This window comes from Cryptomeria japonica, chromosome 9 (genome assembly GCF_030272615.1).
Source record: "Cryptomeria japonica chromosome 9, Sugi_1.0, whole genome shotgun sequence".
In the NCBI taxonomy this organism is placed as follows: domain Eukaryota; kingdom Viridiplantae; phylum Streptophyta; class Pinopsida; order Cupressales; family Cupressaceae; genus Cryptomeria; species Cryptomeria japonica.
The window spans coordinates 581,601,712-581,613,625 of record NC_081413.1 but is presented as its reverse complement, the minus strand read 5'-3'; the positions used below and the strand labels follow the sequence as shown (position 1 = coordinate 581,613,625).

General features: G+C 36.0%; 1 protein-coding gene across 1 annotated transcript; it reads right to left on the bottom strand.

The window, feature by feature from the left end:
- Positions 1–8: 8 nt before the first annotated feature.
- Positions 9–2,313, bottom strand: LOC131032550 (LRR receptor-like serine/threonine-protein kinase FLS2). The gene is made up of 3 exons (XM_059211779.1): positions 1,629–2,313; positions 1,295–1,438; positions 9–1,160 (listed from the first exon to the last, which is right to left on the bottom strand). The coding sequence occupies exons 1-3, from the start codon at positions 2,311–2,313 to the stop codon at positions 22–24; spliced, it is 1,968 nt and encodes a 655-aa protein (XP_059067762.1). The 3' UTR covers positions 9–21.
- Between the last annotated feature and the right edge of the window lie 9,601 nt (positions 2,314–11,914).

The window sequence follows — 11,914 nt, the reverse complement described above, 5'->3', positions numbered from 1 at the left end:
AGGCACTATTGAACTTTTATTCTATTTGCAACTTTGTAATGGATACCCACATAAACACGTAGGGTTTCCCTGGTAAGATCTCTCATCAAAAGTCATAAGCTGTTTTCCTGCAGGTATTGATCCACAGAGGTGGTTGAAAGATACATTCCAATAGCTCAACTTGGATAATTGAGATAGATCTTCAGGTATTTCACCACTTAGTCTATTTTGAGACAAGTCCAACTGCTCTAGAGGCTCTATTTGCCCCAAATATGCTGGTATTGTACCTTCAAATTTGTTTCTAGATAGATTTAGCAACCTCAGCTGGGATAGATTCCCAATGTTTGGTGGTATTTCCCCTGTTAAATTATTGTTTGATAGATCAAGTATAGTGTTTGTAACCAACACATATTCTAGTCTATACTCATTTCCTTTTATTATGATGGATGGTATATCCTCGTAGAGTGTACTGCCACCTAGTTGTGAAACTTTAGGACTTCTAAATCCCTTCAGATCCTCTAGAGCAGGGGGAATTCTTCCCCCAAATTTATTATTGGATAATTCCAACACCTGCAATCTGCTGAGATTTTTAATCCATAGAGGAATATCGCCACTAAACTCATTAGAGCTAAGGCTGAGAACCCTCAACTGTCGACAATTTGAAAGGGAGTGTGCAGAAAGCTCACCTACAAATCTATTCTTGCTGAAATCAAGAAGAGTAAGCTGTGTGCAATTAGCCAATGATGCAGGTAGGGTCCCAGAAAAATTATTAGAATGAACAGACAAAACTTCCATAGAAGAAAAATGGATTTTGAGATCTCCACTAAATAAGTTGCTAGAGAGCTTTAGCCTCTTTAAGGTTGTGCAGTTGCTCAATGTCTCTGGAATTCTTCCAAACAAAAAGTTGTCTGTCAGTACCAAATCATTTACATTCTTCCACTTCCCTATAGATGGCGGAAGCTTTCCTGTCAGTTGATTGTGAGATGCATCGAATTTCTGTAGTAAAATTAACTCACCAAGACTTTCAGGAATACCCTCGGAAAGATTGTTGTCATAAATTGAAAGCTCAAAAAGATTCTTCAGTTTACCAATATTGTAGGGTATTGGTCCATTCAACCTGTTTTCTTGCAAATGCAATATATTCAAAGATGTGAGCTGTTCTATGGCCTCTGGAAATTTCCCTGTTACATTCAATAAGTATTATTCAGGACAAGAACTAAGAGGAGGAATGAACTATAATTCAGAACAATTATAAAGACAAGAGATTGAAGCAGATAGCATGTGTATTCGAAACTAAGACATGAGAATATCGCACCTGTGAGATTGTTAGAGTTAAGAAGCAATTCTAGTAGAGACGTGCAGCTTCCTATTTCAAGTGGTATAGGTCCAGTCAAATTATTATGATTTAGGCACAATCTATTCAAAGATGTGAGCTGTCCTATTGCCTTTGGAATTTTCCCTGTTACATTCAATTAAGAATTATTCAGGACAAGTAATAAGAGGAGGAATGATGTATAACTCAGAACAATTACTAAAAGAATGGATTGAAGCGGATAGCACGTTACATTCAAAATCAAGACATGAGAATTGAGCACCTGTGAAATAGATAGCATGTCGCCTTGAAAATAAAAAAGATGAGAGTGGCGCACCTGTGAGATTGTTGCCAGGAAGAATCAAATTAATTAGAGACGCGCAGTTAGTTAGAGAATTTGGAATGCTTCCGCTCAGATTATTTCGGGACAAGCGGAGATGTTGTAACTTGCCCAGCCCACCAAATTCTGCAGGTATGCTCCCCGTCAAGTTGTTATCAGAAAGTCTAATCCACTGAATATTCGAGCAATTGGCAAGAGATTTGGGGACGGAACCTTCTAGTCCATTTGTGCTAAGGTCAAGTATCCTCAACGCTTTCAGCTGGCCAAGCTCAGGTGGAATCCTTCCCTCCAAAGAATTGAGAGAGAGATTTAAAGTGTGTAACAAAGAGAGATTTCCTATGGATGGAGAAATGGTACCTTTTAATCCCAATCGAGGAAGAATTATGGCCACCACTCTGTTGGTATGTTTTCTGCACCAAACACCACTCCACAGGCACACATTCTCTGCATTGGTAGAAGTCCAGTTGGAGAGCGATCGCGTGGGGTCGGCTGTAATGCCTTTTCTAAAAGATAGTAGAGCTTCAATGTCCCTTTTATCCGCATCATTTTTCTCTGGCAACATACGATCTTTCGCAACAGAAAAGCTTTCAAAGACATGAGGAGAAGAGGAAGTGTTGGCACTCTGTATTGCAGTGGCGGTAGTTAATGTGAATGCCAGAGCCAAGCACAGCATTGCGATCATCGTACGTTCATTTATAATACAAAGCTAGTGATACGAATCATCAAGCCCGCAGCCGATGTAATATAGGAGAAAAAATAAAGTCTGTCCAAAGTGATCATTCAACCGTGAAGTCTGTATAATATTTAGTATTTGAAAACACTCATCAATGGAAGGAACCACGAAATTGGAAGAGACGTTCTTATCCTTGACGTCAATTTATACGCATAACGCGTGATATTTGACGAACAAGAGTTCATATCCTAGTTGTTGTGGGTTCTATTATTGACTTTTTGGTTTTTAGCAATTTAAATTACAATTTATGTATATTGGAAAGCCTCAACATCTTCAATGTCTTAATATTTCTTAGCTTTCTTTTATTTTTAATTTCTCAATGTCAAAATTGTTGAAATTTTTGTCATAGCAATTATGGAGAAGGAAATATGTTTATGATGGACTTTGATGTGTGGTGAATGACAAATGGGAGGTCACTATTCTAGATGTTGTGAGGTCTTATTACTGATTTATCTTGTCTTGAGTGTCTTGGACCAAAAACAATTTATATTTGAAATACATGTTCCTTGAATATGTCTAACATTTAGTGGCTTTCTTTCATTTGTCAATAATCATGCATGTATGGTATACAAAATTTTTATTTCTAAATGTCAAAGTTTGTCCATATCTGTTAATTGAAATCTCTTATTTTCAGCATTTTGAATTTTTTGTCTTAGTGACCATGCATAAAGAAATATGTTTACTTATGAGCTAGACGTATTATTCTAGCAAAATTTCCTACCTGCTTATTTTGTTTCATATTCACTAATGTCTTACACTAGATCTAGAATTTAATGGTAGGTGAACAAAGAATGACTAAAAGGAATAGATTGAGCTTCTATTTGAATTTGAAAAGTTAAATATAGGTTGCAATAAAGACATAAGGTTTCACTAATAAGATTTATCATCAAAATTCATAAATTGTTTGCCTCCAAGTATTGACAAATTTAACAACATTAATTGAGATAGATTCCTAATTTATGGTAGTATTTGTCCCTTTAAATTATTGTTTGAGCGATCTGGAATATAGTGTTTGATGCCAACACATATTCTAGTCTACACTCAAAACCTTTTATTTTGATGGATAGTATATCCTCATAGAGGGTGTGAAGAAATCTCACCTCTCAATCTATTATTTCTTAAATAAAAAGAGTAACTTGTGTACAATTAGCCATTGATGTAGGTAAGGTCTAAAAAAAAATATTAGAATGAGCAGAAAAAACTTGTATTGAAGAAGAAAATATGGATTTTTAAATCTCCATTAAATTAATTTCTATAGAGCTTTAACATCTTTAAGGTTATATGGATTTATTCAATCTTATTGGAATTCTTTCAGATAAAAAGTTGTTTTATAGTCAAATTGTTCTAGTTTACATATAAATAGAACAAAGGTTTAATATTTCCAATGGCCTTTGGAATTTTACCTATTAGGTTCAATGAAATATAATTGAATACAATTCTTAAGAGGATGGATTCAAATAGATAGCATGTTCCTTTCAAAGTAAGGCTATGAGAATAAGGCATCAATGAGGTAGTTAGAGTTAAGGATCGAATAAACTAGAAGCTTGCAATTTCCTAGTGCAAGTGGTATAGATCTAGTTAATTCATTTTCGTTCAGAAATAAAGTTTCCAAATATCTTAGTTGTCCTATGGCCCTTGGAATTGTTCCTATCAAGTTCAATACAATAGGATTTAGAACATTTTCTAAGAGGAAGTATAAGGTATCATTGAGGTTGCAATATAAGTCAATTAGTCTGTCCAATAGGAAAAAAATGTTAGTGATCGCCTTGCATGAATGAAAAATGCCCACAACACCAATATAGAGCAAGGAATCAGTAGAAGAACCTACTTAATAACTCTTAAAAATGATTTTCGAATGAAGAAAGAAAAGAAAAAACAACAAACCTAGATGGAAATTGAATCCTTTGAAGGAGAAGAGAAAGAGGAAAAAGTAGAGGATTTAAAGGAGAAACAAATTGATATACCTTAGATTTCAACACTCTCTTCAACATAGATCATTGATAGAGGAGCGTCCTTGAACAAAGAGTGATAGTATGTATGAAAATAAATGGGGGCTCGAAATAAGATAATCCTTGAGAATTCACATTCTTTCCTTCTAGTGGAATAAGTCACTCAATAGGTCAATACCTGCTCTTCAAAACTCTCCCATCTCAAGAGAAAGCCTCTTCCTCCAATGCAACTTATCTAATGTATTCTATGAAGTAATTTCTAATATCTCTCTATTACAATAATTTCAAATTGGAGATATATTTCATTAAAAAATTAGAGAAGATATACTTAATAAACATGTGAATAATACAATATAGTTAGATGGAGTCATAAGTGATATACAAAATAATTTCCCACATGTACAAGGACATACATCATAGCCATTAGGGAGATAGATCAAAATATTGGTAGATGGACTCATGGAACATATGCAAAAATAAGCATCCACCCTCTATCAAACTATCACTACAAAGCTAACAAAAGAAAATATAAATGGAGAAATAAATAAATGTGTTACAACTCACACGACGCTAGAATCCAACATTAGCACCTTCAAAAAAATGGAAAGTAACATCAATGCATTATATTACAACTGTTTATAATGATTGTATTTACCCAAGCATCTCAAAGGCCAAAAAGAGTAAACAAAACAATAGTATCTCCAAGTGGAGAATAATTATGATGCTCTACAAGATATGGATGGGAAAATAAGGGCATAACTGGAAAGCTTTTATGTTCAACTATAATAGGTACAAGATCAATGTGAGAAATAGAGGGACATGGTATTTATTTAGTTACCCCTTATCACAAGCCTCATCCACAATGCTAAAAAATTGGCTTTGAAAATTTAGATTCCCACTAACTTTGGGAGAAGCAAAGAATAACCTCGTTAATATCAATTCTCAAGATCTTCTTATTGAACAAGACAAATTTTAGTGGAATAGTACCTAAAGGAGATATACATGAACATCCTTCCAACCAAGTAATTTAATCTACATGTATTGAGGACAAGACATAATTTTGAAAGGGAGGATGATGTTGGTAGGGTATGTGACATAATTAAGGTCAAGACATCCTTTTGCAAACCACCAAAAGGAGGATGTGGATCTCAAGGCTAAATAGCACTCATTAGAAAGGAAGTATTTCTTAAAGGGCATATCCGTAACCATGTATAGATAGGCAGTAACATGCATGTAGTATAAGTGAATGCAATGTGAAGAATGTTATATAGACATGAATTTTCTATGACCTATGTCATGTGTTGACTAATAAATACTTGTTTCACTATAGATACCACTTTTTAATTTAAACACTAATGCTTTTTCTATTGCTATCATAGGGTATAAGTACAACTCATAGAGAATACCCGCGGCTTAGAACTCTGATTCGTGACCCTTACTCTTATTGCTATCATTCATCACTTGATGATATGCAATAAATTTAAAATCTTTATGTCATGTATAGAGACAAAGTTCTCTTTTATTGGGTATGTGCAGGATCATGGTGGGCCAAAGAAGGCCCTTAAGTGGCAATGAAATTTTAGAAAAAATAGAGTTATGCAACTTGACATGAAAATTTGAATATCTTATGAATATTATTTTAAAAATATGTAAGAACATAAATTATAGAAAATTGAATGTAGTTTCTAAGCTACTAGTTTTTTTCTAGAAAAAAAACTCTATTAAGATGAAAATTTGAAATTTCAATGCACTAGTACTAAAATTTTAGGAAAAAAATAAGAAGTAGGTGTATGTTTGACCACCCTAACCACAATCAAATCATAATATTTTTTATAATATTTTAAATATAAGTAGTAGACTCAAGTCCGAATGTGACATATTTTATTGTATTTTTAAAAAAATTAAATACTTAATTATGAATTTTTTACTACAACTTTTCGGAAATATAAAAAACTCATGTGTCCGACCACCTTAACTTGGTCAAAAATTTATGAAATTAAATTTATTAAATTTAAAATAAGGAAAAACTTATATTGTTAGAAAGCTGAGAATGCCCTTAAAAAACCCTTTTCATTTTATCAATTTTGGTTTAAAAAAAGTCATCAGCCACCGAGGCAAAGTTTGGAAAAATAAGGAAAACTCAAAAAGACATTTTTTATGTTGATTTTCTAGGCTTGGCATATCCTAGCCAAATCCCAAAGCAATTCCAAGCTAAAAATGGAGGGAAAATTTTATGTTTTTCAAAATTGGATATCCATTATGAAAATAATTTAAAAAAAAGACACATTTTAGTAAATTGGGCATAACTTTTGCATTTCATATCAAAATTTTGATTTTTTATAGGCGCAGGAAAGGTGATTCAGAGCTATAAGATATGGAATAGGTAGTGCTTCTATATTTTTTTTTAAAAATAATTATAATTAATATAAATTCGTCCTTCATTTTTAAAACACCAAAAGCTAACGAATTTTTCATATGAATTCCCTCTTTCATGATTTTTTTGTAACAATCATCTCAAAATACTTGAAACACTACGTAAGTAATTAATAATGGAAAATTTAGGAATTTTACTAAGTTTAATAACATTTGTTAAACCATTTTATCTCTCTTTGTTCCTTTCTCTACCTCTCTCTCCTAAGATGTAAACCTATCACTCCACCTATTTGTTTCTTCCTCCCTCTCTTTTGTCCATATTTATACATCTCTTCCTAGACCCATCTCTCTATCTCTCATTGAATCCCTCATTACTTCTCTCAAGCTCTACACTTATATTTCTACCTCTTCATCACTTCCTCCTCTATATCACTCTCTCTTCCCTAGGATCTAGACTAGTCTCTTTGCATCCTTCTCATCTCTAGCAACAAAATTCAGAGGTGTAGAGGAAAGTATCAACAAAATGAGAGGGGGAGAGAGGTGACCAGGAGAGGGTAATTGGGGGGAAGAGAGAGTGGGAGAGAGAGAGGGAGGGAGCTAGAGGTAATTAGGTGGTAGGAGAGAGAGAGACAACGACAAAGAGAGATTATATTATTAGGGGTAGGAGGAGAGGGGGAGAGTCGAAAGTATCATAAAAGAGAGAAGAGAGATGGAGAGAGAGAGAGAGAGAGAGAGAGAGAGAGAGAGAGAGAGAGAGAGAGAGAGAGAGAGAGAGAGAGAAGTATCTATAAAGACATAGAAGGAGAGAGGTGAGGGAGAGGGTAATTTAGGAGAAGCAATAATGAGAGAGAGAGAGAGAGAGAGAGAGAGAGAGAGAGATTTGGGGGTAATTAGTGGATAAGAAGAGATGGAGAGGGGTAAATATCAACAAAAGGAGAGAGGGAGAGATGTGGAGGGAGGTGAAGAGAGCGATAGAGAGAGGATAATTAGGGGGAGGGGGAGGGGGGAAGGGAAGTATTAGCAAAGAGATAGAGAGAGGGCAATTAGGGTGCTCTCTCCCCATCTCTACCCCTATCCCTTTGTTGATACTTCCCCCCTATATCTCTCCCTCTTTGTTGATACTTCCCTCTCCCCCCTCCCCCTAATTACCTTCTCTCTAAACCTCTCTCTTTGAACCTCTCTCTCCATATCTCCCTCTCTCCCTTTGTTGATACTTTCCCATCCCTCCTCTCCTCCTACCCCCTAATTACCCCCAACTCTCTCTTTAATTCTCTCTTCCCCAATTACCATCTCTCTCTTACACCTATCTCCCCCTCTAGCTTTACCCCAACTCTCTCTCTTTCTATCTCCCCCCCGATTACCATCTCTCTCGCAATTCTCTTCCCCCTAATTAGCATCTCTATCACAATTACTTCCCTCTCCCACTCCCCCCCTTAATTACACCTCTCTCTCTCTCTCTCTCTCTCTCTCTCTCTCTCTCTCTCTCTCTCTCTCTCTCTCTCTCTCTCGTTACTTCCTTCTCCCCCTCCTCATAATTACCCTCTCTATATCTCTCCCTTCACTTCTCTCCCTCTATTGATACTTTCTTCTTTCCCCCTCTCCTCGTACCCCCTTATTTCCCCAACTCTCTTTCTCATTATCTCATCATATGGTATCGTTAGGGGTCATATGGACTCCTAAGGGGCCACACGTGTTAGAAGACCATATGACCGCCAAGGACACCCTATGATCCATTAGGACATCATGTGGTCCTAAGGGGTCATATGGTGTCATAATGGGTCATGGCATGTACTAAAATGTTAAAAGGGGCCATACAGTGTCCTAAGGGGCCATACAGTGTTGTTAGTGGTCATATGGGGTTCTAAGGGGAAACACGTGTTAGAACACAATATGACCCCTTAAGACACTATATGACCCATCAATACATCATATTGTTGATGTAGAGAGGATGCTCACTCCTTCAGGGTTTGCTTATTCTTAATGTCTCTCTAGGTTGTCTCTTGAACCATCCAATGGTTCCCCACTAACCCAACCTTCCAAAGGTTGTAGGGCTCACCCTTATTGATCTTACCAAGGTCCTATGACTAAGGTGATCACCCCTAGACTTGTGAGTATCCAACACTCTTCAATTGAGACTCTCCAACACAACACCTTCTCACACCTTCACCATGAGCCAACCCCCTCTACCTTAGGATCTTCATACACTCATTCCCAACACACTTAGGATTGATTTTATTTTGTTTTCCAACCCTATCCCTTCAACTAGGTATTTTGTGATTACCGATTCTAAGCATTAGGATCAATTTTCTCTTTTAGGCCTACTAGGAGATCTAGTCCAATTATCCCTACTTGCGAGGTATTTTGCACTTAGCTGCCAGAAGTTCTAAACACCCCTATGATCTCTTTGGCTTTTCAGACACCCTTTTTGTAGTTTCAAAAAATATCTCAAGATTGGTTATGGGTTTGGTATCTAACCCAAAAAACCCTTTTTTAGGCATGATTCCTCCTTTTAAGCCTACACACTAGGGTTTTTCTTGAAAGTCTTCACCAGTCCATTTGGCCAGGGAGTTTGATGATTGTCACAGGTCTGTACACCCATGAGGATGTCCAATCCAACTTGGTATCAAATCCATCCAATAGATTTACCCATCTAGGGCCTGTTGTCCATGATCCCCATTGCTTGCCAACTCAACGTGCCAAGCTTAGGGTATGGTGGCAAATCTGGAGATTAGCCTTCCTTGTCTTAAAAAAAAATGAAAAAAATATTTTATAAGGCCTCCTAGCATTCCACAAGGCTTTAGTATGAGGTTCCACCATGGAATGCTAGGATTGAGCCATGGAGTCTTGAAACCCTTGTTTTAAGGTCTTTAGGACCCGCCTGCAACAAAAATGCCAAAAATTACAAAAAATAACACTTAAAAACTTCAAATCACCACGAAATGGAAGATAATTCTTTGTTCTAACAGTTCATGTCTTTGTCTGGGCTTGGAAGTTCGTACAGACCATACAATACCAATGAAACTCAATGCAATTCGCTAAAAACACACAAAATTGAAGACTAAATATTGCTCTCCTTAATTCGATTCTTCAACCAACATTCTCATCGGTTGTCCCAAGCCTTATATAAGCCTTGGGTTGGTTACAAGTCTCTTTAACTGAAAGAGACAGCCAACTAGCCATTGGTGTTTGGAAAATGCAAAAATTGTAAAGTTGCTATGAGCAACTTTTTGCAACTTTTTACAACTTTTACATAGTTGAGCAAATTTTGCTTAAATCAAACCTAGGTCACCTCTAAAGATCCAAATGATCTTAAAAACCACTTAAAAACATCAAACAACCTATTCTAACATAAAATCAACTTATTCTACTAAGTACTCTACTTGGCACCCTTAAGAGACCATATGCCAACATTGGCCAATCAGTGACTCCTAGGGTCCTTACAAACATTTGAGTACTTATTCACAAACCTAATGACCTTATAACAAACCAGAATTACAAGATTCCAAACTCCTGGAACCTACACAAGAAAATCGCACAAGTGCTCCTGCACCATCCTTTGGGGGTAAGAAGAACTCAAGTCTCTTGAGTGGATAAAGCTTGGACAATGGTACCATGTTGTATTATATCTCTCTCTGACATCCATGTAGCCTCTGACTCTGGTAACCCTGTCCATTTGATTAGATAGTCTCTATAGACTCCTTTCCTAGTCTTTTTCACAATTTTAGAATCCAAAATGCCAATGTGACCGGTTGGCTTGGAGGCAAATCTTGTAACCAGTCTACATCTTCCATATCAGTAGGTCCTGCTTGATTTGTTGTTGTCTGAGACCCTTTGTATGGATACAAATCACATACATTGAAGATTGGGGATATGCCCAAGCTTGGAGGTAACTCTAACTCATAGGCATTATTGCCAAATTTATGCATCACCTTAAGAGGTCCAATCTTCTTCATGCATAGATTACTAGGTTGTCCTTTGGGTAGCCTCTCCTTCCTCAAGTAGGCCAATACTAGATCACCAACCTTATAGTGTACTTCTCTTCTTTTCTTATCTGCTAGTGCCTTATACTTCTCATTGCGCTGCTGCAATGTCTTCTTGACCTGCTCATATATCTCTTTTATATTCTCTGCAAAGTTTTCCCCTTGTGCACTTCTATGGTCCATAAGACAGAGGTCTCTAAGCTCCAAGATGCCCCTAGGATGACATTATCCCTGTTACATTCAATTGAGAATTATTCAGGACAAGTACTAAGAGGAGGAATGAAGTATAACTCAAAACAGTTACTAAAACAAGGGATTGAAGCAGATAGCACGTTGCATTCAAAATCAAGACATGAGAATAGAGCACCCGTGAAATAGTTAATGTCAAGGATAAGATCTTGTAAAAACATACAGTTTCTTAGTTCAGGTGGTATAGGTCCAGTTAGGTCAATCTTAAAACCCCATACTATCATGCTAACATATTAAGTTAGAGAATGTCAATCAACTATGAGTGTTTAACATTTTTAAATTTTAAAATTAAAAACAAAGATAGTGATACGATTCATTGAGCCTGCAGTGGATGTAATATAGGCGAGTCTATCTAGCAGGGGGAAAAAAATGAAGTCTGTCCAACAGTGGGAAAATGTCAAGTAACCATTCAATCGTGAAGTCTGTATACTATCTAGTATTTGAAAACAGTCATCGATGGAAGTAACCACGAAATTGCAAGGGACGTGTTCTTATCCTTGACGTCAATTTATACGCATAACGTGTGATCGTCGAGGAACAAGAGTTCATAACCTGGTTGTCGTGGGTTCTATTATTGACTTTTTGGTTTTGAGAAATTTAGATTACAATTTATGTATACTAGAGACTCTAAACATCTTCAATATCTTAATATTTCATATGTTTCTTTTATTTGTCATTATATAAATATGGTATATAAATTTTTAATTTCTCAATGTCAAAATTGTTTGTACATTTCTTTGAAATTTTTGTCATAGTAATTATGGAGAAGGGATTATGTTTATAATGGACTATGATGTGTGGTGAATGACAAATGGGAGGTCAATATTCTAGAGGTTGTGGGGTCCTATTACTAATTTATCTTGTTTTGAGTGTTTTAGACCAAAACCTATGTACATTTGAAATACGCGTTCTTTGAATATATCTACAATTTATTGGCTTTCTCTCATTTGTGAATAATCATGCATGTATGGTATACAAGTTTTTTATTTCTAAATGTCA

Bases quoted from the DNA above. Each gene is read 5' to 3' on its own strand.
- LOC131032550 (XM_059211779.1), bottom strand. From the start codon at position 2,313: ATGATCGCAATGCTGTGCTTGGCTCTGGCATTCACATTAACTACCGCC. The intron at 1,439-1,628 runs GTGCGCCACTCT...TGAATGTAACAG, and splicing joins TCCTGGCAACAATCTCACAG to GGAAAATTCCAAAGGCAATA. The intron at 1,161-1,294 runs GTGCGATATTCT...TGAATGTAACAG, and splicing joins TAACTCTAACAATCTCACAG to GGAAATTTCCAGAGGCCATA.